At 40.6% G+C, this 27881-nt stretch overlaps 2 protein-coding genes across 3 annotated transcripts; one reads left to right on the top strand and one right to left on the bottom strand.

The window, feature by feature from the left end:
* The first annotated feature begins 134 nt into the window (after nucleotides 1-134).
* Nucleotides 135-11191, top strand: unk (unk zinc finger). 2 transcript variants are annotated; one of them, XM_023273397.3, is made up of 15 exons: nucleotides 136-392; nucleotides 907-1116; nucleotides 2623-2799; nucleotides 2893-3023; nucleotides 3542-3677; nucleotides 3788-3905; nucleotides 3987-4071; nucleotides 4182-4483; nucleotides 4626-4691; nucleotides 4893-5076; nucleotides 5823-5924; nucleotides 6032-6217; nucleotides 6300-6481; nucleotides 6629-6889; nucleotides 9478-11191. In XM_023273397.3, exons 1-15 carry the CDS (start codon nucleotides 244-246, stop codon nucleotides 9631-9633), a joined length of 2445 nt encoding a protein of 814 aa, XP_023129165.1. In that variant the 5' UTR covers nucleotides 136-243; the 3' UTR covers nucleotides 9634-11191. The 2 variants fall into 2 exon arrangements, with proteins under 2 accessions (XP_035805480.1, XP_023129165.1); XM_035949587.2 differs by lacking the exon at nucleotides 9478-11191 and having other exon boundaries at nucleotides 135-392; nucleotides 6300-6485; nucleotides 6629-6789.
* Nucleotides 8195-27466, bottom strand: unc13d (unc-13 homolog D (C. elegans)). The gene is made up of 34 exons (XM_023273396.3): nucleotides 27324-27466; nucleotides 26414-26440; nucleotides 25355-25411; nucleotides 25198-25251; nucleotides 25010-25117; nucleotides 24857-24916; nucleotides 24595-24661; nucleotides 21978-22158; nucleotides 21850-21894; nucleotides 21691-21762; nucleotides 21541-21610; nucleotides 21350-21454; nucleotides 19596-19688; nucleotides 19409-19509; nucleotides 19082-19199; nucleotides 18427-18548; nucleotides 18240-18330; nucleotides 18090-18146; nucleotides 17903-18000; nucleotides 17638-17689; nucleotides 17407-17537; nucleotides 16102-16219; nucleotides 15868-16020; nucleotides 15671-15766; nucleotides 15392-15598; nucleotides 15210-15284; nucleotides 15057-15136; nucleotides 14828-14942; nucleotides 12852-12923; nucleotides 12625-12708; nucleotides 12412-12532; nucleotides 12215-12338; nucleotides 11878-12098; nucleotides 8195-11325 (listed from the first exon to the last, which is right to left on the bottom strand). Exons 1-34 carry the CDS (start codon nucleotides 27381-27383, stop codon nucleotides 11213-11215), a joined length of 3348 nt encoding a protein of 1115 aa, XP_023129164.1. The 5' UTR covers nucleotides 27384-27466; the 3' UTR covers nucleotides 8195-11212.
* Between the last annotated feature and the right edge of the window lie 415 nt (nucleotides 27467-27881).

Below are 27881 nucleotides of genomic sequence, written 5' to 3'. Positions count from 1 at the left end.
TCTCTATCAATGTACATACTATATTCTTGTAAGTATTTCATGATTTGAGCAATAATTAGTGAAGTCATGAGTGAACTCCATATCCCATAGTTCCGTGTTCTATCTAGTTGTTCCTTTGCTACTACTTCCTCTTGTCTTGCGCAAGCTCACAACGTTGTAGAATGCGGATTTCGAAGCTAATGAGAGTAGCTAGCTAGTAAGCTAAAAACAAGCTTCTTGTTGTTAGGCTTCAAGTGGGTTAAAATGTCTAAAACACATTCACAGCCCCCGTCATCTTCGGCAGCGACGACTACCGGGGGTCCCTCCTCGTCCTCTTCGTCTTCGCCTGCTGGGGGGTCGACATCTCCCGCAACCGTGTTGAACGTACAGCCCGAGAAACCTCAACATTACACGTACGTAGCTAGTTGGGTGGATTAGCCAGCTAAGTGTACACAACCTCACGTGTAGCTGCATACACTTAACATCAGTTTTGTTTTACTTGAAAAACTGAGTGTGCAATAATTTTAAGACTGTGTGAAATGACTGAACCAAGCCTGTTCAGTGATTCTGTGCTTATAAACAGGTCTCGATAAAGAGGCCTAACGTTGCTCAGTAATAGTAGCCATTTCTCACAAGCTATGTGCTACAGTATAATTTAAGTTCTGTGTTTCTGTGCGTCATTGTAGCTGAAATGTTAGTTTAGTTACATTCAATAGTAACCTTTCTGAGGAAATGGTTTGCCACAGCAGCGTAGACTATACAGTACCAGGGGAAGACGTGTAGGGATCCTTGAAATTCATTATAAGCAAAGATAATTAACGTAGTACAAATTGATATCATTACAGTCCTGTTTGAGAAGCTGTAATTATACAGTAACACTGTATAAAAATGTATTCCTCTCTCTCTTGTTGCTTCCCACTCTCCCAGATATCTGAAGGAGTTTAGAACTGAGCAGTGTCCCCTGTTTGTACAGCACAAATGTACACAACACAGGCCTTTTTCCTGTTTCCATTGGCACTTCCTGAACCAGCGGCGGCGCAGACCCATTCGCAGACGAGACGGGACCTTCAACTACAGCCCAGATGTTTACTGTACCAAATACGATGAAGGAACAGGCACCTGTCCTGATGGAGATGAGTGAGTGCAACTGATGCTTTACTGATTTGACTCATGTTTGCATGTTTATTACAGACCCCTCACCATACACATGTATTTAAGAGGTAAAAACAGTTATCTCTGTGAAGGACGGATTTTGTTTTTGCACTTAATTGCTAAGCTGGCCTTAGTGTATCAGGGAAAATCATAAGGTAGAGTCTGCAGAATTTTACTCGATGTTAGGGAAATTAAATTAATTTACAGTAAAAAATACTTACCTAGCGTTTTGGAGAAAACTCTATAGACTCATTGTTTTGTAGTTTACAGCAGCAACTTCGACCACAAATATTTATATGTTGTTTATTTCCACAACATCACCCTTGTCTTTTTTCAAACCCTTTACATTTGAATTTTGAATTGCTCGACTGAATCACCAGAATGTGAAGGTCATAGCATTACAAAAGATCTTTTACATTTGGGTGAAAAGCAGTGAAGTAGTAATTGAGGATACACCCTGTCTACCGCTGTGAGTCCAACACCTTGGAAGAATGGTGTCTGACGTATGATCTTCACAGGGAGCATTGGCACCTATTCATTCGCTCTGTGTGCCTCATTTCCACTGAAAAGAGTTAGTATGGTCTTTACGACAACCCCTTTGTTCGTTTACATATAAGGAGAATGCAAATCTAAGGCTGAGAGGTGATTCGGGGAACAGCTGGGGTGGCTTTGAAACATGCTAATGAGCCACTTTGGACATGCTGAGTGAGCCATACCATTATTCCTGTCTTATTCTTCATTTCAGTATGTTGCCATGTCACACAGAGGGGGAACTTCAAACAAATACACCATAACTTAAAAAATATTTTTAGTCAAGTAAAAGGTTAGCTGTAAATATAACAATTTTCTTTTATTTATTCAGACTATAGACATTTGTGTTTCTGTGCTTTTTGTTTTGTGAATTTTATGAACGTACAGTATCCTAGCTAGCATATCACTAGTGTGTTGTGAAAGTTGTATATAATTTCAGAGAGTGTTTTGTGCGTGTTCTTTTGTTGTTCTTTTAGGCCCCATACAATTAGCAATTGTAGCTTTTATAGCCTGTGGAATCCAGATCTTATTTAGCTAATTTTCCCGTTGAAATAATGATTGCAGCTATCATTTGTATAAAAACAAGGATGTTTTAAATAGCATACTATATGACAGAATTGAACTGTTTAGTGCAACAAATGATGAGCCAGTGTTAAGACTTAATTTAGATAAACACAAATTAAATGATTCTCTCTGTGTTTTATACCATTGTAAATGGAATATGTTTGCATTTTAGACTCCTAACTAAGCAATACAAGTGATTTTAGGACATTCCTTTGGGCTTCATGAAAAAAGAGATGTATTTTTCTTCAATTTCATTGACAAAATGCTAAATGCATAATGAAAATACTGATAAATTAGCTGCATCCCTAGTGTTTATAACATAAACAACTTGTTCAAAAGGTTAGTATGTCTTTATATGGATTATAAGTTTCTATGTGTTTTGTCTGTCTTTTCCAGATGCCCGTTTTTACATCGAACTGCAGGTGACACAGAGCGCAGATACCACCTCCGCTACTATAAAACCGGATCGTGTATTCATGAAACAGATGCAAAAGGCCACTGCAGCAAGAATGGCTCCCACTGTGCCTTTGCTCACGGATCACATGACCTGCGCAGCCCTGTGTATGATATCAGGTGCACAAACGCTAACAAGCCAGCAAACCATTTTCTGATTCTGATGTCTGCGCTGTAGTTGCTGACAGTCTTTTCACGTCGCGTGCTTTACAGAGAAGTGCAGGTCATGGAGTCTCAAGGAGGCTCAGGGGCCACAGACGGAGGTGGAGGAGATGGACAGTCAGGACAGGCAGCGAGTACAGCTCTGATAGAGAAAATCCTGAGTGAGGAGCCACGCTGGCAAGGTAGGTGTTAGCTACAGCACTAGTGCAGGCATTCAGACTGAAAGCGGCCCTCTCTTAAATTAACCGAAGCTGGGTGACGACAGGTTGTGATCATATTTCAGCTACCAGTGAAATCTGGAATATGATCCAGATTTATGAATTTGGAGTCTTGGCAGATGTTGTAACACTGCAAATGGGTTTATCATATTATGACAGAATTTTACAACTGGGTAAAGTTATCATAACAGTGATTATTTATTTTTTAATCACATTATAATGCAGTAGAACAGGAATGCATGTTAGCATGTATATGATTGGCCTATGTAGTGCCCTCTCTGATGATGTTGATAGGTAAATTTGGACTTCATGTTTACTCTAACACTGTCAAAGCTTTTAAATTAGCAAATCCAAATACTTAATAACTTCATTCCTTTCTGTTTTGAAGATCTGCAGTAATTTTACCGTTACATATTTTCACCTGATGTCTGCATAATCTGTCTCATTGTCTCTGTGCCCTCTCTGTCTGCCTCTCTTCTTAGATAACAACTATGTGCTGTCCCACTACAAGACAGAGCTCTGTAAGAAGCCTCCTCGCTTGTGCCGTCAAGGTTATGCCTGTCCATATTACCACAACAGCAAAGACAGGAGGCGCAGCCCACACAAGCACAAATACAGGTGCTCTATTACGTTATGCTAACATAAGAGATTTAGAAATCATTGTGTTGTGTTTTTTTTTTTTTTTGGGTCATATTTAAGAAGACTGTTGTTTGCTCTTTCTGCCATAGAGCGCTGCCATGTCCATCAGTGAAACAGAGCGAAGAATGGGGTGATCCCAGCAAATGTGAGGGAGCCGAGGGATGCCAGTATTGCCACACAAGAACAGAACAACAGTTCCATCCAGAGGTTTGTGTTTTTCAGCCTAAGTTTTATAGAATCTAGACCAGAAATCATTGGGCATGAATATGAATTTTTCTTTTGTCACAGATCTATAAATCCACCAAGTGTAATGATATGCAGCAGTGTGGCAGCTGTCCCAGAGGGCCCTTCTGTGCCTTTGCTCATGTTGAAAGTAAGTCCACACTAAATCATCTTTAATCACATCTTGACAGCCATCTGAGGATTTGGTTTGTAATTTAACACTGCCATTTGTATTTATATTTACATATAAATCACTTCCAGAACCCTTTGGTCCTGAGGAGCCATCATTTCCCAACCCAAGCTCACCCCCACCGCCCAGACCTCCGGACCCTCTTCCTGTCCAGGAGGTTTCTTCCAGTCCCAGCAGTCACAGCATCGGGCCTGGGGCTTGTTCTGTGTCAGACCCCTTCTCCCCCTCAGCAGGGTCATGTGTAGCTGAGCAGGGTTTGCTGGGTAGTGTTTTGTCTCTGTGTGAGGATCTGAGTGGAGGTGCAGAGCCTCTGTCTCCGTGGGCAGGAGAGGGAGGGTACGGCAGGGCGCCTGGATTTGAGCGGGAAGACCAGGTGAGAAGGAAAAGGGGGCATGGGCATTATGAGTTTCTGTCAAATAGAATTAAATAACAGAAAGACTTCCTCTTCAGGGAGCTTACAGTTCCTACACTATATTTGTGCTGTATGTTCTTACATCATGTGTTTGTGATTTCAGGCCAAGCAAAGGAGTTTTGCTCTTGAGCAGCGCAACAGAGAATTAGCATCAACACAAAGTAAACAGGTACAATCACTTAGTCTTTCACAGCCTTGAACTAGAGGTGTTTCTCTTCTTTTTTGTATTGTGTTTTTGTTCCAACTTGTGCATACCTCCAGCTAGTGGGCAAACTTTCTTCAAAAAACATGTTTTGTTTTTGTGAGTAATATAATCTTGTTGCAAGGACACAAGAATAAAGCAACACAATACTTATTCTTTCTTCTTAAGGACTTGTTGGTATTCTTGCCAGTTGGCAGCCCTTTGAGTCTGTCCTCAAGCATCCCCTCTAGTCTGGCTGCCACACCGCCCAGCCCTGCCCCTCTTGGACTGCCTGGATCCAGCATCTCATCAGGCATGAATGCTAACGCCCTGCCCTTCTACCCAACCAGTGAGACAGTGGAGTCAGTTGTTGGTAAGTATAGATGGAAACAGTTCTGAACACATATTTAAAGCACAAAAGCGCAAAAGTCGTTGAGATATGTTGTGATAGTTTGGGGAGGGTCGAATGGCTCCTAGCTTTACCAGCCACTGAGTATTTTCACTGAGCTGCTACTGACCAGCTGCTGCAAGTGTGAATACATGAGTCCTTATGCACTAACAGCATCTGAGAAAGTTTTGTTTGTTATCGCAATTTTGGTGGCAAAATCACTTTATCCCACAACAATAGGAAAATTCTTAGTCTCAGTACATTGTGCGGCAAATGTGGCTAATATAACGATTAGCTTTGATTGTATACCCACAGGTGAGAACTAGCTGGAAATTGTAAAGCTGAGGGACATTCAGAAATGATGAAAACTTGAGAGGGATTTGAAATAAATAAACAAGAAATGGGTTGGATACTGTGTTCTTATGTCACCAGTTGTGCTTCAGTTTCTGCCTCTCTCCTGCTCTCTGTGCTCAAATGTAATGCATTTTAATCCAGGCAAATTCCCAATAAAGCAGTTTTCATTTCCTTTGGTAACACACACTCATTCACACCCTTGCCAGCTGTCATGTTGTCAACTGGTGAGATGAACCATCTTTGCAGTATTTTGAGCTGAAAAAACTCTGGGGATACATGAGAGCTTAATTAATTTGCTGAAATGCGGCAACGTGTAGGACCTTTAAAGTGTGTCAGCATTTGAAAAAAAAAATATTGTGGTATCGTTTGTGTTGTAGAGTCAGCCCTGGATGATCTTGACCTGAACGACTTTGGTGTGTCGGCGTTGGAGAGAAGCTTGGAGAGCAGCTCTGCTCTGCCCAGTGTGGGAGTTATGCTGGGTACTTAACAGCATTAACACAAACTGCAATCTACATATGAACATATGTATAACATCAGCAGTATACACATATACTTCACAATCATTTTTTTCTCTTTGTCTTCATAGGAGGTAGCCAGCTTCAGAGCTCTGCCCCAGTCAACATCCCAGGATCTTTTAGCAGCTCTGCTCCTTTTAGCTCCCCCTCACCGTCTCCCCCAGTCAGACCACATGCTTCACCATTCTTCTCTACTCACCTGTCACAACCTGGCCAATCAGAGAGCACCTTCCTGGGACCATCTCATAGCTCTTTAGGTCTGTAGAATTTCAGTTAAGACATCCGTGTTTGTTGTGAAGGATTATATGGTTTTGCTCGTATTAATTCTTTCATTTGTAGGTCTGAATGGGATGAGCACAAATATCTGGGAGCACTTCCCATCAGGCCAGGGTTCCCCTGGTACTCCCCCCACCCTGCTGCCTTCTGGCCCCTGTGCAGAGACCGCCAGGCTCAAACAGGAGCTGGAGGAAGCTCACAGGACACTGAAGCAGTGGGGTCACAGCTGGAGACATACAGCTCAGGTAGGTAGGTAGTGGGGCTCGTGTGTGTGTGCACGTTTGTTACATGGTTGTGTTTGTGTTAGTGCATGCTTATACATTATCATAACGACTAGAAGTGAACTCCAGTTTTGATTGGATTTCAAGAGTTCTGCCTGCTTTGCCTTGTAGTCGTGGGCTACTCTTAAAGCAGATGCAGAGGAGTCTCGAGCTCATGCAGCACGGTTGGCCATGGAAGCAGAGAGAGCCAGGCAGGCTGAGGAGGACGCGCAGAGACAGGCTTCTCTCCTGCAGGAGGCGCTGGAGAGCTTACGGAGCGGAGACAATCCCCATCTTACACTGCACCAACTTCAGCTACTACACCGACTACCGCTAGAATCAGTCCTCAGTCTACAGGCTCAGCTCTGTACTTGCTTACATGCTGTGGAACAGGTAAGATGTTTTCAGTCAAATCCACTAGCTTTCACAGTATGAGTGTAGCTAATCATTTTTATGGAACACAAAGTAGCTTAAAAGTTAATGAGGTATACAAAACAAGCAACTTGCTTTTTAAAAAAATCTCAGAAATTGTAATTATCACTTTGAGTCATTTTCTCATATCAACTCTGTAAATTGTTCGGAGTTGTAATTTCACACTTTTACCACACAACAGGAGATTGTCTGTGTCAGATGAGTCCTCACTACTGGAAATACTGGGTTTAGTTTAGGAGAGTTGCCTGGATAAATTCTCTATGTTCTCTAAAGTCTCTCATCATTCATTGAGTTTGTCTGATGATTTGGTGTCAGTCTTGTTTCTCGTTACACATTTTTCGTTGTTGTCTTGGTGTAAATGGGCCTTCTTCTTCATTCTTGGACGTTTGTATTTGTATTATGCACTAGTTGCGTGATGGAAACATCCTGAGCACACAAACTCACTTATTGTGAGCCCCAATTCACACTTGGGGTGAAATGAAATAATCTAGAAATAATATGTTGAAATCATGAAAAGTACTCATTGAAAATTCCTACAGCATTTGAACAAAAATGAGCACATTTGTAGGTTTATGTCACCATGTTACCAGGTATATCAAGGTGTTGGAGTAGGATTATGAGTACTGTCAAAAACTCCCTTTTCTATCTAGCTGACACAGAAACCTCTTTCAGACATTACTAATCTGATGTCATTTCAATGTGTCAGTTGTATGAGCGCTCTGCTTACTTTGTGGTAATAGTCAGAATGGAAGTATTATGAGGTTGGACCTGGCAACATTTCCAGTCGCTGTCAACATGGCATGAGTCTGAACTACATGCGATCGCATTAAAAGTTGCATTTTGAGCTGTGTCAAGTGCTTTGGCAAAGGCTTTTTCCACATTTCAGCACCAAACTTGTCTAAAAACATCATAGGAAGCAAAAGACAGTTTGAATGTCAGCCTTGACAACAAGGCACAGTGTGTTTAAAAACAAAAAAAATAAATAAAAGCTGCATCTCTGACAATGCCATATGGGGGAATGAACAGCCTTGGCAGAGTACTGCGCTCTCGGAGTGCTTTTTCTTGTTTGTTATTTAATGGGTTTTAATGTATTTTTTTGTTCAATATGCATTATATGTCACTTGATGTCCCGTTCAATTTTGCATGAAGGACAAATATTACGTGATATGTTCTTGCCCTTAGGAATGTGTCAGTTCTGTGAACCTGCATTTATTTATTTTTTTATTGTTTGTTATCAACAGTCTGCAGTAAGATTGTAAGACAAAGAGGTTTCAAGTAGCCCTTTATTGCTGGAAAGTTTAAAATACAAAGATTTTTTTACAACATAGAACTGAAACAACAGAAGACCTAATGTCTTATTTTTCAACAACATCTAACTTTACAGTGCTGCAACATTATATTGTTCAAAAGCGTTTAGTCGCAGGAAGACTTGTCCAAGTAACTGTTAGACACTACTGTTGGCTACTACAGTGTCATACATATGTGACAATGGATTATTCTGTAATTATTTATTTATATATTTTACAAATACAGTAAATTATCAGCTCAGATACTCACTGACTCTATTGCCTAAAACATGATTAGATCCATATACCGTACTTTCCGGACTATAACCTGCTACCTTTTTCTCTCGCTTTGAACCCTGTGGCTTATACAGCGATACGGCTAATGTATAGATTTTTATAGGCGAGCTTCATGCCTTTAATATGTTTAGCCTCGTCACATCAGAGTTCGAATTCAGTCAAACGCACTCACACTAAATTCTTCAGATCGATCATTTTGCGCTTCATGCACACACCCTCATCATGGAAAACACACGAAGAAATGCATATGATGCAGCTTTTAAGTTAAAGGCAATCGATCTGCCTGTCAAAGAAGGAAATAGAGCTGCTGCATGTTAGCCTGGCATCAATGGATCCATGATGAGACGTTGGGGTCGACAACGTGAACTGACTCAGTGTGTTTTACTGCCGTGTTACAGGCACTGTTCGGGGGGGGAAGGTTTTATTTAAATAGAAGATTTAAAAAAAAAAAAAAAAAAAAAAAAATCTTTCTGTGCAAATATTTCATGTTACAATGCGGACATCTGTGGCTATTAGTCAGGTGCGGCTTATATATGTACAAAACATTTTTTCTTTTTAAATTTAATGGGTGCAGCTTATATTCAGGTGCGCTCAATAGTCCGGAAATTACGATATGTTTACATTATGTTTTGAATTGGTGCCTGAAGTTTTTCTTCACAGAAATAAAGACATTTCCACAATAAACTGATACAGAAAAAGCACAAACTGGAGCATAAACATTCACCAAAATGCAGTAAATAAATGTCTGATGCCCTTGCATATACTGTATGAAAAACCAGATACTGATAAAGCGTAATATTTTTATTTCCTTTTTCATTGTCATTCTCTGACAATATTGGTGACCCTGATTTTTTGATTTATTTATTTTTTTTACCAGGGCTAGTGATGAACTTCACATGTGCTCCTCTAAATCACTGAACATTCTCCAGTGTTGGAGGTGTAAACGTCTGTGTTGTGTCTGAACAGGTGGTGTACAGGAAACAGAGACAGTGCTGTGTGACGTGTGGAGAGCAGGGCTCGGTGTCGCTGCCCTGTGGTCATGGACTACAGTGTGAGAGCTGCTCCGCCTCCACAGAGTGTCCGCTCTGCCCCGAACAGACCCTGGAGCAGCAGCTCTCTTGACCTCGGTCGGACCAGCACAGATTCCAGACCAGTCAGTCCTGATTCCACAGAAAACCAGCCTTTGGACGCCGAGCGCCATTTCAAATCTGCGTAGAGGTCACTTTGTAATACAGTAACAACAAAAGCACTGATCTGGTTGTGTACTTTTAAGATGACGTTTACCCGTGAATGACCAGCTTAGTGAGTATTACCCACTAAGTCAAAGCTCTTAATGTGGAATTTAGGAATTTAATAATGTTTCCAGTGTTACACAAGGAACACAGTACATTTTTCTAGTTATTGCTTTTGACCAGCGACACTGTTCTTTATCCCTGCTCTTGAGTTGTGAAAATAACTGAAAGACCTGCTGTTATTTCTTCTCTAACCCTAATTATGGAATATTTACATACACAGTTCTGAATCCAAATTTTTCTGTCTAAAAAAACCCACCTTTCTAGAGTGTTATCAATCCATCTAGGTGGTTTCAGGGTGACTTGCTGAGGATTAAATGTGTCCACTGGCACTTTTTACAAAAAAATTTAAAAAATCAGTGGCATTTAGATTTTTGGCACTGACAACTTCAAAAACATTTCATTAAACACTTTGAACTCTTTCCAAAAAGCAAGACTTGAGCTTGGTACCTCTCAGAATATCTCTGTGTGGCATGTGTGTCAGCAACGATCTCTAAACTGTCTAGATAGATGGGTAACATGGCAGGTTAGCAGTTTTTTAAATTTATTCTTGAGGGTGTTGAGTCATCTTAACAAAATGTACAGGTCTGACTGAAAACACTTAAAGGGCACATGGAGTTTGATCCAGACAATGATCCTGTACTGCTCCAGCCAAAAGGAGGCCATCACTTCAGTCTGCTGGTAGCACTCAATAGATTGTATTGAATGTGTTCATTTTGACTTTTTGTTTAATTCTAACAGTTTTTTAGCAAAATAAATTCAAAATGGTCAATTACTGTTCAATAGTGATAGAAATATTTAAAAATTAGTAATATTTGTTCAGATTTACAACAGATGGCCTCTGTTTGAAGCACTCAGGTTTTCTCTAATATTCTTCTACGTAAACTGGAAGAAGACAGCATGTCAACACAATCGAGGCAAACTTCAGCTTGTGTAGTCTTTGAAATTACATATTTTGAATTTTTACTTAAAAGCTTTTCATGTTAACTCAAACATACATGTTTTTGTTAAAACCGGCCCTTTCTCTATGTTTAAAATCAACATGTGAAAGTTTTTTCTGCCAAAATTTTTAAACTTATGGTAATCTTTGACATTTAAGTGTGTCAAATGTAGTCTAATATATAGACACACACACATATAGTTAAGTGATGTCATACTTATCTCTTGCACTGATTAGACAAAGCATCAGGAAGCATATGTAAAGAGCTGTGTGAGGTTTAAATGCAGGTGTGAAAGTGTTCATGATCACTGTGATGGTGTTTGTCAAACCCATGCTCAGCATACTGTCCACACACAACTCATGCAACACCACTGTTTCCTTCTGAGTGGATTTTTTTTTCTTTGTTTTTGGTACAGATCATTAAAACAAATTGTATATTTTTGGAGGACACCTTGTTTCTTTGTGTTTGTTACGAGTGAACGCCCTCCTGGGACTGTTTCTCTCTCTGTCTTCTCTTCTTCACAAAGCTCTGAGCCTCCCGCTCTCCTCTCCTGGACTCCAGTAACCTCAGGATGCTGTCCTCTGGAGAAACACACCCACAGATACAGGATTAGGTTTCTAAAATTACTTGGTATTAATTGTATATACATCGATCAGCCACAACATTATGACCACTGGCAGGTGAATAACATCGGTCATCTTGTTATAATGCAATGCTCTGCTGGGAAACCTTGAATCTGACATTCAGGTGGATGTTTGACATGTACCACCCACCTAAACGTTGCAGATGAAGCAATCTTTTTTTTTTTTAATTAATTTGACACCGTTACCACAAACCTTAGGTCAGACAGTATGTAAAGCATTCGGTCCAGGAAGAAAAGAGGTTAATAGGGGTCTTGTAGATAATTTTTGCCCAAAAGCCTCATAGCAGGTTAATCTGGTGATGTGCCGATTCAAAAGATGAGACTTTAATTATCCCAAAGGAAGAAAATATGTCTCAAATGTCAAAACCAGCCAAAAATAGGCTAAAATCTCTTCAGTCAGTTTCCACTGAACTCTTCAGTAAAATGCAAAAGACTTAAGTAGGAGTAATACTCTCAACTTTACTTATCTAAACACACTGTCATATCCTACCATTAGGTTTCGGATGCATCAGAGGCAGGCGTATTTGAGCAGGAACGGCGTCTGGTTGTGAGTTGAGTTCATCTTCTTCTCTTGCTCCTGCAACTCCAGGTATGGACTTTAGGGACAGAAAAGCCTCGCCTTCAAAGTCATCGGTGCTCAGGGTGTCGTGGTCCAGAACCGTGACCACCAGGCAAGCCCCTAGAGCCTGGCATTGCTCCAGGGATACCAGGCTACGTTCACAGCAAAGGGAATACAGTGGGTCAGAAACATTCCTGAAAGCAGATGCCTGAACAGGATCACTAAGAATATTGATGAGATGAAGCAAAGTAAAACGGCAGCAACTCACAATTCAAACGCCTCATCAAAAAGAGGGTTGAGATCACAGCTTTTGATCTGGGTGGAGCGAGGCTCTATCTCAGGAAAGACGTGGTTCGGCTCCAGACACAGCTGCACAAATGGATCACTGAAGCCTGGTGGAAGAATCAAAGCAGTGAACTCTCTGTACTGTATCTCTATGGCTGTGACTGTTGCACATCTTCTCACCATTAGAGTCCATTGGTAGGAGGTTGACGGCATTCAGCACCTCCACTCGCAGCCTCTGGTCTGATCTTCTGTAGGATGTGAGGAGGGTGACTGCACCATATTTCTCTCCACTGTACACTTTCTGTCATGCAAGCAGGACAGATGGAAATAAAGTCAGACCAAAGCACTAGTGTGAGTTTGCAGAAGGTTTAGAAGAGTCTCTTGTACATTCACCTGCTCCCATATTTTCCTTTCCAGAAACTTCTCCACCAGCTGCTGGCTGTTCAGGGAGTTGTGAGTGAGGTGAGCTTTAAGAACCTGGACAGTCAGGAGAGAAATCACAGAGTGGGATATGAACAGAGCATGTTTTCACTGGTTTTAGTCTGAGAGAATATGGAAATGAAAACAAGCACTATTCAAGGAAATGTCGATGTCAGCTGTTGGTGTCCTCAGTTTCTCACCTTGTACTCATCAGATTGGAGTGCAGTCAAAGGAAGTCCGTTTCCCTCAGCGTGGAAGCACTGCTCAAGGCACTGAAATACACACATTACATAAAATGTACCATGAAGCTGTGGCCCCAGTAGTAAAGATTTTATTCTTTTAAAACAAATAAGATTTTTGTAAAAGTTAAATAGTGAGCTGCAGCAGTTGTGATCTACTGATCTATCAGTTTGTTAATTAAATCAGTTGAAACTGGCCTGTCAGAGATATATCGGTATCACAGCGCATGCTCACATCAAAATGTGTGCTAGGTACACTGGTAAACAGTGAAATGTATATAGCTTCACATGAAATGCCGCAAAATTAGGAGGAAAATACAATTTCAAAATTAACAAAATCTGTACAAACAGAAAAACATTCTGCATTTCATTCTGTGGGGTAAGACTCTGGAACAGTTTGGGTGAGGAGATCAAGCCATGTCCAGACATCCATCCATCCACCCATTTATCCATCTTTAAATTAGCTAGCCATTCTGTACATTTTTGTCATTTTTTATGTTCTACCTGTCAAAGCACTTTGTGCATGTTCTTCTTAAAGGTGCTTTACAAACAAAGTTATTATTATTAGACTTAGGGTGTAGGGAGAATTAAGCGTGTATAGATAATGAATGGCTGCCTAGCTGGCTGGATAATATAATGCAGAGAAAGCTGCTTGTATTGACTACACAGTTTGTCCAGCAGAGTGCGCTCTGGCTCCATTTTTGACAACACTCTCAGTACTGTCTGCAGCACATGCAGCAGAGTATGTATCATAGCTGACCTGAACATGATGAGGAGTAAAGTGGTGTCTTCATGGTAAGTCTCCAACCAGTTGTAAAATACATTGAGGAAGAATTCATAAACAATGACCCATCATTCTCCATTTTCAACACAACTATGACATGTATTTTGCAGGCCATGCTCAAACTCAGGGTTAAAATCATCAGTGCCCATGTACTGTGATGTTATATGGAAGCTGGGGCCAGAAAATAGCCCTGTGGTAGTAACAGATGATGTGGGTAAAAGCATAGAAAAAAAACATACCTTCATATGAAATATAGCCAATATAAATTTAAAAAACAATCTTTTTGTCATGATCCTGCTCCAGCCTCTGCCCTTCTTCCTCCTTTTTTTCATTTTCCTTCTTTCTCCCATTGTTCCTCATCTGTTTGTTATGACCTGTCTCTCTCTCTGGCTCCCTCTGTCTGTCTTCTCTCCCTCCTGTCTCACTCTCCCTGCTTCACCTGCCTGCACTCTGTTTTGCTGATTACTGCAATGAGTGTCACCTGCAGTAATTAGTTCACTCCATTCACCTGTTCTCCACCTCACCTCCACCTATTTAAGCTCTGTCCTTTCATTCACTCCCTGCCGGATCATAGATTCACATCCCTTCTTTGATTCTGTTTCTCTCCACCAAGCCTGCCACCTCCAGACTACTTCAGCCCCATGGACTCTGCTGCTCCCCCCCCCTTCTTGGACTCCATTTGTTCTGACCTAGTTAATGGTTTTACCCCAGCCTGTTTTCCCCTTGCTTGTCAGTTCCCCCATCTTGTGAGTACCCCTCCTTAGCTTAGTTTTGTTAATAGTTGAGTTTTGTAGACTTCCGTTTTTGTAATCATAGTTGCTTGTGGAGTTTTAGTGGTTTTGGTTTAGTTCTGTCCCCCCAGTTCAGTTCTATATTTATGTATTGGTTATGTTAAATAAATCTCTTTCAGTTATTCACTTGTCTGCCAGTTTCTGTGTGTCTACGCTTGGGTTCTCCGGCTTCCCCTCGTAACACTTTTCATGATGCAGAATGTGACAATGCTATTGGTGTTCAATTATCTTTCACTTTCAGCCAGATTTTGGGCAACTCTTTGATGTTACCAGACATTAAATCCTTGTTGAAAAGACAACTTTGTGTTGAGTGGGAGTGTTCACTCCTTTTAGCCAAGTTAACCACACTGCTGTGGACTGACCTGCAGTGTATACAACAGTCTCTGGCAGAACACCATGAGCCCTTCTTGCTGTGGATGCTGAGTAGCCACCTGGTAGATGATTTTAATTGAGTTGTTCCACAAAGGAGTCAGGAGACTGGACACAGGAGATAAAACGGCAACACAATCTCGTGAGAGACTAAAAATTAAAGATACGACGAAAGAAGGGTTATTGGACATAATGTGTTGAGGTTATAAGTCAGCTCAGTACCTGTTGAAGTTCTCTTGGACCAGGTTTTCATTCATATACTGCAGCTCTTGCTCTAGATAGCGCATTAAAGGAGTTGCTGCCTAAAGCAGAAGACAGGTTGGATATGAAGCAAACATAACATGGATCCGTATCAGTGGAATGATGATCACTTACATCCTCTGAGGACTTGGAGGGAATCCTGCGTCGGGTCGACATGCTTCTGACATGAGTCTCAATGTCTGTGTTTAACTGGGAAGATTGGTGTTTAATTTGAAATAAATGCCATTACTGATGATAACATATATGAAACACTTTCCAAGTGCAATAACTGCTTCGTCATCCGTTTGAATTATTACCTTTTTCCCAAGAGTGTCTAGAGCGGATTGGATTTCTCGGCCCAGGATGCTCTGGGCTTGTTGAAGCTGTGAAGGCAGCGTGTTGTGGAACTGGCTCTCCCCAATCACGTTCTGAGTGCGATCTCGAAGCCCGGCCCAGTTGAGCTGCGTAGGAAGTCGAGTCAGCACTGACCGCAAGTGTTCCAGGTCGTTCACCACCACGCACAGCTGCACAGAGAGGACAGGTTTCACACTGTGTAGCATTAGAGGGATTTCTAGTGAAGTCTTCTGTATGTTTACCATGTTAATAGCGCTGCTGTGGTCAGAGTTCTCAGACAGCACCCGGACTCTCTCCTTCAGGATGTGACAGTAGTTCACCACAATCTTGCACACATCCTGAAAACACACAGAAACCAACAATAGACCACTGCCAGCCTTCCCCCTGTCGCAAAGTCTAAACGGTGTAGCATGTGGTTAAGCTTGGCAGCACGCTGTACCTCAGTCAGTTTGACCATGAGCATGAAGGCCTCCTCAGGGTCTGGCCAGGACAGCTGCTCCCACAGCTGGCAGATGGGCTGGACACATGCCACCAGGTCTACTGCTGATGAACTGTGTTTTATGGGCACTGCACCAGACTCCAGAGGCTGCAGCTGAGAGGAGAGGACAGTTTCAAACATGCAGTGATTTTGCTCTTTGTGGATGATATGTCCATTAACATAAGAGTGGGTTACCTGGTCCACCTGCACAGCTCTCTCCACCCTGTCCTGAGTGGTGCTGAATGCCTGGTTGAGCCAGTAAGGCAGAGCTTCTCTGAAGCCATCATGAATGTTTGTCAGCTCCAGTAATCCCCTGAACAGACAGGATTTTTTATTTTTTTTTAATTCAGTGGTAAAGGTGTTTTCCTACATGTATTTGTATCTGCTGGAGGAGTGATACCCAGGATGGGGTTCTTTGCTAGCAGAGAATAAAAAATAAACACATTTTAAAAACACAAGTAAATACAGATATAAGGCTAAAATTGTTAGACTAAAACTACTGGATAAGATTTTAGAACAGTTGGTTAAAAGTGATTAACATTTTAGGAAATGAACCATCTGAAATTAATAAAGGAAGTAGTTGGCTGAAACATTAGAAATAGCTAAAAGTGTGCTGTAAGTGTGTGAAATGACTAGCAAAAGGTAATGGATACACAACAATTCAGCAAAATGGACAAAATGATTAAATGGGCTAAAAGTATGGCAAGCATATGAAAAAATATTAGTCAAAAATAATGGGTAAACAGTTTGAACAGTTGGCTAAAGATAACAGAAAAATGCTTGAAGGTGTTGGCTAGCTAAGTAATGGGCTAAAGTAATGAATAAACAGAAAAATTTAGCTAAAAGTAGTGGATATACCATTATAAAAATTGCCAAAACCCAAAAGATGTAAGTTTTAATGAATTTGCTATAAAAAAAAAAAAATGGATACAAATAAAAGTAACCAGTTAATAATTGGCTAAGTGTGGCATAAGAACATGAAAAAAATAGTAAAAGATCACTGTAATCTTAGCAACTAGCAAAACAACATAACAAATGAGCTAACAATAATGGGTAAATGCTTGAAAGTATTAGCCAAACATTATTGGGTAAACAGTTAAAACAACTGGCTAAAAAAATCCATAAACACTTGAGAGGTTTAGCTAAAAGTAGTGGTTAGTAGTGAACAGTTGAAGTAATTCATTTCAATCAGCAATGAATAAAAAGATAAACAACTAAAACTAAGCTGTTAAAATAATTATCTAAAAATAATGAATAAACAAAAGGTTTTAACAAAAAAATACCTGCTTCTCTGTCAGTCCACAGTATCACTGGGAATAGAAATTCAAATAAACCTGACTTAACATTTGTGGTTAAGTTGTGTCAGAAAGTATTGGAACAACATCTGATGTAGTGTTGGTTAAGATTCACATTAAAATCATACATTTGGAGCATGAAGGTTAGCGTCAGTGAGGGGGAACTTGAGTAGAAAGGTGAGTTGTGACTGCAATGATTTCTGACCGTTTCTGTAAGAAGGCCTTGTCTTTGTGGATGGCCTGCAGGCTCAGATAGACGGGGAACAGGCTGTTGGCTAGAGGCTGCTCCATCTCACCCTTCATCAGGGATAAAGTCTCCCTCACTTCTTTTGCAAGCTGTGCAGGAGAGGTGATCAGATGAGAGTGAATCATTAAAAAAAGATGTTTGTCTTTAAAATTCGAGGTTAATGGGGCTTGAACTTTTCTGTGCACTTACCAGGGAGTCAAACTTGTGATAGATGACAGTGAACACATCAACTTGCACCGCACTGTAGTGATGAGAAAGACATATTCTTTATTAGAAAGGTAAGCAATCTTATTTAAAGCAGTAGTTTTCTATGACTGACAGAAACATGCGATTTCCTTATTTTTCCTTTATATAACTGATAAGCTCAGTAAGTCGTGACAATGAGCCAGTATGCACACCACCAGGACAACACATGATGTATATCAGCTGTGAAGTGTTTGGTTGGCCCTCTGACCTGACAAATACTCTGTTCCAGATGTCCTTGTTGTGCTTTACGTCCTCCTGCACCTCCATAATGAGCCTGGAGAGGGCTCTCCCTATCTCTGACAGGTCCTGTATGTAGAAAACATGAGTGTAGTGTATTAAAATGAAAAAGAGAAACTCTGTAAGCCTTATTTCCAGATATTAAGGCATGACTTTACCTTAGTCATTGGCTGATGCAAACCCTTTTTGATAGTAAACCACTCCTGTGTACCTGTCTGGTAAGAAAACAAAACATGTCATCAGTAATTAAAGATGTATGATATACTCTACGTAGTGCTGCTAACAATCCCACTAGAGTGATTACCGACCTTTATAGCATCACTGAGCTCATCATGAAGCTCAAATTGAGCGGGGTTCAGTTTCTGAAATGCCTGAGTCTTGCAGATCTGGACCAAGATCCTGAAAAACAATGCGCATTTACATGTTGCATAATCAATGTCTTTAATTTCAATCGGCTCAGTCAGCAGTTGTTTAAACACTCACAGCTCTATGTACCTGAGCAGAGTGTGCAGTTTGGGAGTAGCCTGGGGAGTTGGAGGGAAGATGTCTCTGTATTTGGCCACCAGACACAGACCGTACTGCAGGAAACCATGAAGAGAGTCCCCGAGTTCCTGTTTCTGGTGACAGAGTGCAACACCTTTCTCAACACTCAGCTGTACGTAATATCAACTCCTGGTTTCTGCTGAATATTTTAGCAAAGGAACCAGGAACATTTGGCTTGAAAGAGCTGTCAGCCATCTCTACACACTGATATGGTCAACCATCAGATGACAGAAACATGATCTATTAGGCAAGTGGAAGGTTGAAAAGTTTGTGATACAGTGAGGTTGCATTAAGCAGCAAGCAGCATGGGAGGAAGTATTCAGACACGTTACTTAAAAACATTAATACCACTCAATTATAATTAAAATTCCTGCAAAATTTTCATTTCTAGAAGGAATTTTACATTCTTTAATGGCAGCCAAACACTTTTTAAAATAATATTATTACTGTAACAACTACATAGACAGTGCAAAAAGCATCGTATTTGCTTCTGAAATTCTGTGGATAAAATACAAAGTAGCTTAAAATGATAATACAGTCCTCAGCTGAAATACTAGTAACTCAGAATTGTATTTTCCACCACTGATGGTGAGTTGAGCAGTAGTACCTGCTGGTAGGGCAGCTCTTGCTGGTGCCAGTGGTATTCTATACTGGTTAGTTGCTGGAGCAGCACAGATGAGTCCACCTCTAAACTCTGGTACAGCTTACTGTAAGCCACCCACTTCCTGTCAGGGATACACAAATACACACTTATTCAGAAGTGCAACAGAAAGAGGGCACACACACATTAACATGGTAACACAGAGCTGGACGACTGGGCTGAAAACACAATATGTAAGATGGTTTTTTTTTCAGTCTTATGTACCTGCATAAACACCTGTATTCTGTCATATAAAGCGCTTTAAAGCTGCAGAATGTGAAACATGGTGCTTACGCCAGGTCCTGAAGGAAAGGCGAGAGGTCGTTCTGTGTAGCGTAGAGCTCAAGCAGAGTCTGAGCTTCACCACACAGTTCCCCTTTCCACGGAGCAGAACTCTGAGCAAGACAAAAGAAGATGGTGGATTAAAGAAGTAAGACATTTTTAAAGGATTTTGAAGACTGACAAGACACTCGTCCTTTACCTGCTGCTTAGAGATGTAAGCCTGGACAAACTGCTGCAGAATCCCACAGTAGTTGATGTAAGCACTTCGACCAGCACTCAGCGTCCCGTCTCTCTGTCGACCACACAGCACAGACTCAGTGGAAAAACTGTAGGTACAAGTGCATATAGATACAATCTCTGCTTGCCAGTCAGTTAGCAGTTTACATCCATCTTTCCTCCTGCTCCTGTGTCATAATGGCCAAAAAAAAAGTTTTGTGGGACATTTTAATGTCATAGTGAAGTTGTCCTTTGATCTTTGGGGCATAAAAATGTAATTATGTCACTATTTTGCTCTTTTAGAAATTTGAATTAAATTCTGTCATAATTTGTATATGAGTTCTTTGATTATGAACTGAAAAAGGTTTTGTGAGCCCACTATGACCTCTGACCACTAAAACGTCATTTATTTATCCTTGAAGTCAAGAGAACGTCCAAGAGAACATTTGTGCCAAGTATGAAGGAATTCCCTACAGGCTCTTAGGAGCTATCACATTGTTGAGATTGAGACATTTGGTCAGACAACTTAAAAATATAGTACCTCTGGCCCCAGCTGTCGCTTCCATAGAGGCATAAAACACTAAGCAGGTGCAGTTAGTTCAGATTTTGTATAAAACTGAGCTTCAGTCACAAAAATTGCTCATTTCGCACATGTCCCAGTAGGATCTGTGACTAGAATGACAACTGTATTTAGATCTGTGGGAAATACATTAGTAAATCACACAGACTGTATATAAAGATGGATGAACCCCTATGACATCATCCGGAGGTTTCCTGAACATCGCTTTTGAAGCTCAGTGTAGTGCCTCCAGCCATCATCATCACAGCACTCCTACTTACTCCCAACGAATCCAAAAATGAGCAAAGAAGTGGACCATCCTTTCTTTGTACCATACCGTTAAAGTGTTTATTTATTAACCTTTTGGCACTTTGTGTTGGCTTCATTTTTTAGCACTGGACATTGCTGCTCAGTAAATAGGACGAGAAATGACAAATGCCAGTGCAGGATGTGATCAGACAATAACAGTTCATAGACAAATACAGACAGAGGGATATTGAAGTAGGGTGCAGCACATAAACGCTTCATTACAAAGAGAAATGCTCCTTTGAGAGTCCCATGGTGACACTGACCTACAGAAATATAGAAAAATGTGAAAAGGGCAGTAAAGTCATCCATTGTGCTTTAGACAAGTAGGTGAGTGCATGTGTAACGTACACCAAGAGAACAGTACAGGCCTGAATGCCTGAAATATTTCTAACTTGATGATAACGGACAACAGTACGATGAAGGTGACGTGAATCATATGAAATAGACTTCACAGTCACCAGATCTCAACCCACCTGAAATTTTATATTGAGTGTTAGACATCATAGTCCACCACCATCATCAAAACACCGTGAGAGAATATCTTCTGAAAGAATGGTATTCATCCCATTGGTAGAGCTACAGAGACTTGGAGAATTAATGCCAAAGACACTTGCGTTGCTATTTTCTTCAATTTATCACCCTTCTGTACAATAGAGTGTAGTTCAAGTACTACAAGCGCTAGTTGCTCACTGAGCTCAGAGTCATTACTCCCTAAATTTCAAGTCCACTTCTTCTTTTTGTGCACATTTAACCTCAACAGAAACTTCATTGGTGCATCATTCTTAATTCATTCTAACTGGGGCTTTCATGCATAAATGTTTGTAACTGCACTAAACCACAGAAGTGTGTCAGTGTGTGTGTTCTTTTACCGATTTATGGATGAACTTGAGGTTGAGGTGACACTGGCCACGGTCAGGGTACGTCTCTGTTCTGGGCTCCAGGTTGTACCAGTTGTCCTCGGTACAGTGAAGATCCTGCAGTGTGATGAGCCAAACAGGTTTTAGACTGAAAAGACGGCGACGAGTAAAATAGCATGTTTACCAATGGGTACATGCAATACCTGTAGTTTTAAGACGACACTTCCCAAAAAGTCATCTGTGCCTTTCTCCTTTTTGGCGTCCTTGATCATCCTAAACAGATAAAAGTAGAAACATTCACCAGCTTTGCTTAGTCAGCTCTTAGTGTATCAGTAACAGAGAGAACATATTACCTTCTTAAACTATTAAAGTTGGTTTTGATCTCCTCCAGTTTCTGAGTGAGCGACACCTCTTCATCCTTGTCCCTGCAACAGAAAAGGCACAATCAAGGTGAATGCAAAGGAAGAGACTTTTTGAAGCAGATAAAGTGAAGCTCCTTGTGTTTCTCTCACCACATCTCCAGGTGGAAGCTGGCACTGGACACATCTTCGAACTCTCTAAAGAAGGAAAAATGATGAAAAGTGAAAGTAACGCACATTTCAACCTGATTCATTGAAATTGGTCATGAATTCCATCTCACATTATGAAGGTTTGGTTCCAGATGGGGTTCAGGGTCTGCTTCTTAATGTCTGTTTCGTAGATTTTATCACGTGACACAGCATCCTTTACAACAGATTTACAGGGTTTGGCTCTGGACTGGCGAGTCCGACTCTCCTGTTCGTCCTCCAGTATGGTCAGCATACAGTATGGGTCGCTAAAACCTGTTCACAACAAACCGCAGATTTGTAATGAACTGAAGTCAGGTTTTAAGAGATTTGCTAGCAGAAATATACAGCAAGGTCATCACTTTCAAGAAGTGAAAGTTAAATATCCACATCACCAGGAAAACATCAGTATTGAGGAATACAACTGAGGAACAGAGTCACTTTCTGAAGAGCCACAGTCGAAACTTTATTCTGTGTGTCAATTTACACGAGGGTCACATTTAAACTACCATTCTACAGTTCTACAATTTTATTTAGCAGATGTTTTTATTTGAAGCCACGTACATCTGAGAGTAGCTACAACACAAGCAAGGATTTAGTCAGTGAGCGTGAGAGTGTAGACCTGAATAACAGAGGTCAGGTAGGATGGAGCTCTGAATGCAAGTGTCAGAGTTTTGAAATTTACGCGGGAAACAACTGGAAGCCAGTGAAGCGATGTGAACAGCGGAGTGACGTGGGCTGTTTTTGGCTGGTTGAAAACCAGACATGCTCAATGAGGCAGTCCTTTATGACCTAAGTGCTAATTTCAGCTAATTCAACATGCTAAAAGGCTGACATGACAACACCAGCTTTTGGATTTTTAGTTGTTCACCATAGTATTAGAAAAACTGTTAACCTATTCCAAATTATTCCAATTCACCCTGGCCATTACAAGTTTGTCTTTAAATATTAGTATCTAAACCCATGTTTGTCAACCAGTCCGGTAGCCATTATAATATTTCTGTTGTTGTGCCATATTCTGCCAATTCTAGCAGATATTTCACTGGATAAAAGAAAACTGTGAGCTGCTGGTGATAATAGATGAAAGGTCAGGAGGTCTCAAAGTCATCAGGAATAATCATGAGGATGAATGAGGTAGAAAGCTTCATGGCAGGTCATTTAATTTTCATAAAAATTATGTGCAAAGGTTTTGAATGCTTGGGTGCTTTAGAAGTTCAGACTCTGATCCACTACACGGTACCATCAGAGAAATGTCTGATCTGGGGATTTACATATTGGATTTTTTTAGCTGATGTCTGATATGTGCATATTTTGCAACTTACTTTGGCCGATTGTCAAAACATGCACATATTTTTGTCACCTTTCTGCAGAGAACATCAACTCTTTAGTGAAGTGGAATTTAACACATTATTATCCTTATTCTTAGCATGAGGGTCCACTGGCAGGAGAAGACATGAAAAACAACACATTTTGTGTTCAAAAACAAACGTGTTAGTGTTCACCTTCACTGGGCAAAATAAGACTACTTCAATTTGCATCTATGTAACATTTTCCAACAAAACTATAAGCCTTTAGGCTGACACGAGTTATCTGTCGGTTAATGTTCATTTTGGTCTGATGCTGATATGTCACTTTAAAGCCTTTATCTGGTGATGATGCTGATATCACTGTGCATCCCTAATCCCATCAGTACCAAATTCATTTTCCAAAATGAAATGAGACAATAATCCCAAACATACAGCCAGAGTCATAAAGTACTATTCAGTCACAAAAACAAGGAATCCTGAAACACAGAGTTCTGTGTTGAGTCGCCACATGAAGAGACAGAAGATACTGTGGTAGTCTAAATCCACAGGAGAACTGTGACAAGTTCTCTGAGATGCTTGGAACAACCTACAAGCAAGCAAGTTATGAGCAAGTTCCTTAAAAACTATCCTCTAGTGCTGTCTAGTGCTATCCTCTAGAAACAGGGTGCCTACATCAAATGCTTATTCATTTTTTTCCTGTTGACTGCACTATATGGAGTTTATTGATAAATAATAAAGGCTAAAAACTTTCTTATAACACAGCACTGAAACAGCCTGGCTAGAATTGTGTAGATCCCCTTTGTGCCACCAACACAGGTTAGACCTCTTGGGGTGTCTTGTGGCGTCTGACACCGAGATGCTGACTGCGGATTACGGGTTCTGTTGGCTGTGGGTATTGGGTTTGTGGATTGGACCAGCTCTGGTGCTTCCGTAGATACTAAATGGAATTGGGAAATGGGGAGTTTGAAGGCCTGGTCAACACTTGGTTACAACACTTTGTTATGGTACCTCGAGCCATTCCAGAGCAGTTTTTAGGGTGTAGCAAGGCACATTGTCCTCAGGGAGTGCTGTTGTCATGAAAGGGTGTGCTTGATACACAAAAATTTAGGTCAGTGGAACATACCACAGTAACATCCACATATAGACCATGACCCAAAGTTTCCCAGCAGAGCATTGTGCTACTATGAGATGATCAGTGTCAGTCATTTCCCCTGTCCGTGGTTTTAATGTTGTGGTTGAACGAGGTTTACTTTTTAAATTGTATATGTTTCACCATGGGCAAAACCATTAGGGAACCAACCAATCAGTTGAATGACAGAGCATTCAAACACACTTTGGCTAAAAAGGGTGAATTAAAATGAGTCCAAATCATCACATTGTCTGCAAAGGTGAAGTAGGAACTCACCACTAACATCTTTTCCCAGGATTCCCATGGCTTCCTTCACAGTGGCCATCAGACAGTACACTGGAGGCTGTACAGGTCAAACAGTTACAGCATTTAGATTCTCTGGTACTATTAAACCCACGTATTGCAGACTCATACATGCCGATGACATCATTTATGCCACTGGGAAGGTGGTGGAAAGTTGAGATCTTCATATATATATATCTATAAATAGAAGTTAGGGGTCTCTGTTGGAACAAACATGCTGACTTCCTTTTCTCACCTCTGTGCTCTGTACTTTCTCCATCAGGGTGCTGTGTTCTGACTCTGTCATAGTGAAAGCCTGGTAGACGAGACACAAATCTCTGTAATCAGTCATACACCAACACAGAAGCAGAGGTATGAGTGGTGTTATGTTTTAAACCAAGATTTGTACCTCCTTGATGTACTGATGAAGCTGGCTGTCTGTGAAGACCTCAGCTGAAGACGGTTTACCCAACTTATGTGCAATGGTGTACAGCAGCTCCTTATACAGAGGCTTCAGCTTTAAACAGAAATGAAAACAGCGTGAACGTGGTAGGAAAATGTCATTTAATATAAAGTCCAGAAAATGAACGATAGTACCTCCATCTCCTTGTGTCTCCTTGCTTTCTCCTCTGGATTTTCATCTTTAAAATCCTAAAGGTGACAGGCAGAAAGGTTTCTTCCAGATTCTGTTTGATGCTTATGGTAATCACACATATTTGTCGGATGAATTTGAAGGTCATGCAGTGACACCTACCCTTCTGTCTCTCAGTTTTCTCGTCATCCCCAGTTTACGTACATGGACTGGAGAAAACTATCAATAGAAACACAGAAATAGTCTTAGAAAAACACATCCTGAAACCCATAAGTGACTTGTTGTGACATGTTGGAACCTACTAAAGTCATGAATATGTCATGTTACTGCTGTGTTTTCTAAGGAATGATCTAGAGAATTTATTTAGGGCATTTTCTAAAAATTTCCAAACACAGTATCAATTGAGTTTTAATGAGTTGCTGTAAAATTTTGAGACACAGTCATGATCCTCAGAGGATGAAACCAGCTATTCCACAGCAACACCAGCATACTAAAGTTTGAGCTTATCCAGTAAACATCTTACTAGTAAGCATTTCTACTGGATTGATTGGCTCAAAATTAGTACATTTTCACATTTGTTGTCCCCAAAGGGGGCATTCTGATGGCTTTGGTGATTCCCCTAAATTTTCCACCAGCACGCCAGATTGAGTTTTGACTGCAGACTGTATATAAAAGCTCAATATTAGCTCAAAATTTTGAACATTTTCACATTCATGGTCCCTACAGGATGCATCCATATAACTTTGCTGATGCCCCAATGAAGCCTTTTGACTTTTCCTCTGTCACCAGCACTTCAGAGTTTTCACTTGTCCAGTAATATATGTCATTATATATTGGATGGATTACCAGTTCTGTAAAGTTACCAAGTGCATTAACTCAAATGTTGTACCTGCATTTGGTTTAGAGGTTAGAGGTAACTATTGTACTTTCCACTCATTACATTTATCCCATAGCATTAATTGCTTTTAAGATGAATTGTTATGAACTGTAAAAACATTGGTGATTTTTAGACTTTACAAGTTACTGCATAGTCAGTCCAAAGTTATAAATCATTCAGTACTATGATTTATGACCAAATACTTACCTGCAGACTAATAGTATTTCTGACAGCTTCAGCTGTGTGTTGAGTTCCGTGCTAATTAGAAGCTAATATGCCATATCATATCTGCTTTTCTGCAACATTTTGAAAATACACCCTGTCCAGCAGCTGATGTGTTTTACCTGTCGAAGTCTTGGTAAACCATGGTCCTGGAAAACAGAAGACAAAGCTGCTACAATACAGGAATATCACAAATTCTGTTGAAGTAATTCCTCTGTGAAATCAAACTGAAACACAGGAATTTAAAGGAGCCCTCATGTCACTATCAGCCTTCACTATCAGATCTTCCTCTGTAGATATTGCTTTGGTAGGTTCGAGAAACATTAATCTCTGATAAGGCCTGTTTCTCTATGAGACTTCCTCTATTGCTGATAATGAAACTGGAGGCGACAGTGAGGCAACAAGCAACTTCATATTCTAACCAGGAAAATCGCCTGAAAGGGAATCACCTGGCCTATAAATAAAAATGCAAATACACCTGCACCCAACTTCATCACACATATACACACACAAACACAGCATTTTCATTATGTTTGCATGTAGCAGGACCAACACTGAAGTGAAATCTCCTCCACACGGGTTGGCTGCCACACTTACGTAGAAACACACTGTATGGCTGTGTCCGGTGACAAATATACTTCTTTCTAATCACCTGATCCAAGCATACGTCCAAATCATTATGAATCATAGTCACAGCATCTTGAAATAGCCATTAGGAGACAGTGACTCAGCTATTGGATGCAATTTTTAACACTGTTGCAACTTTGTGTGTGTGGGTGTGGGTTTTTTTTAGATTTCACAAAGTAAATACGAATAAAAAAAGACTAAATTACTGGCAAATTTGTGTGTAAATGGTTAAATTGAAGCTCAAAAAGTCTATTCCAAAGCAGAGATATTTAAATGCACCGTCGATTTGGTTGTCAGCCCATGGCCATGCAAACTACGTGGTTAGTAAGTAGCAGAGAACCAAAACTCAGAAAACACCGAGTTTATCATCAGCATCACAATACTTAAGTGTAGTGTGGTTCTTACCTGTTCAGATGTGTGCAGCAGGTTGTCTCCTGTGCTGCTGGACTCGCTTTGATCCGACATAATGATGCTAAGGTGTGATGAGCAGCCTCCTGCCTGGGGAGCTGCTGTGCTCTGTGTGTGTGATATAAGGAAGCTGTGTGTGTGTCGTGTTTCGATCACACAGCAGCCGGAAGTCATCATTTCCTGAAAAAGGTGGTAACATCAGTGACTGTGACTGTGACTTTTTGTTCTTCTGGTGCCTACAAATTGTTTAAATATAAAATAACAGACCTCTACCACAGAGCTGAAGCCACACGTTTTTCTCCTCAGAGCCTAGCACTTTGTTGGTTGAAGTTTTGCATTCTTTGTTGTTCCCCAGATGCACTATTACTTTACTGTTAATTTTATTATCATAGATCACACGGTAAACTTTAACCCCAAGTGCAAATCTCACACGACATACACAATGAACTGCAGCTGTATGAGATAATGAAACTGCATGTAATATGATACAGTCCATAGTACTCTATCTGTGGTGTGCTGTTGGCTCTACCTGTGTCTCTACGGGGAGTTTATTTG

Source organism: Amphiprion ocellaris, chromosome 18, assembly GCF_022539595.1.
Source record: "Amphiprion ocellaris isolate individual 3 ecotype Okinawa chromosome 18, ASM2253959v1, whole genome shotgun sequence".
In the NCBI taxonomy this organism is placed as follows: Eukaryota; Metazoa; Chordata; class Actinopteri; family Pomacentridae; genus Amphiprion; species Amphiprion ocellaris.
The sequence above is the reverse complement of the archived record's forward strand: the minus strand, read 5'-3'. Positions and strand labels throughout refer to the sequence as shown.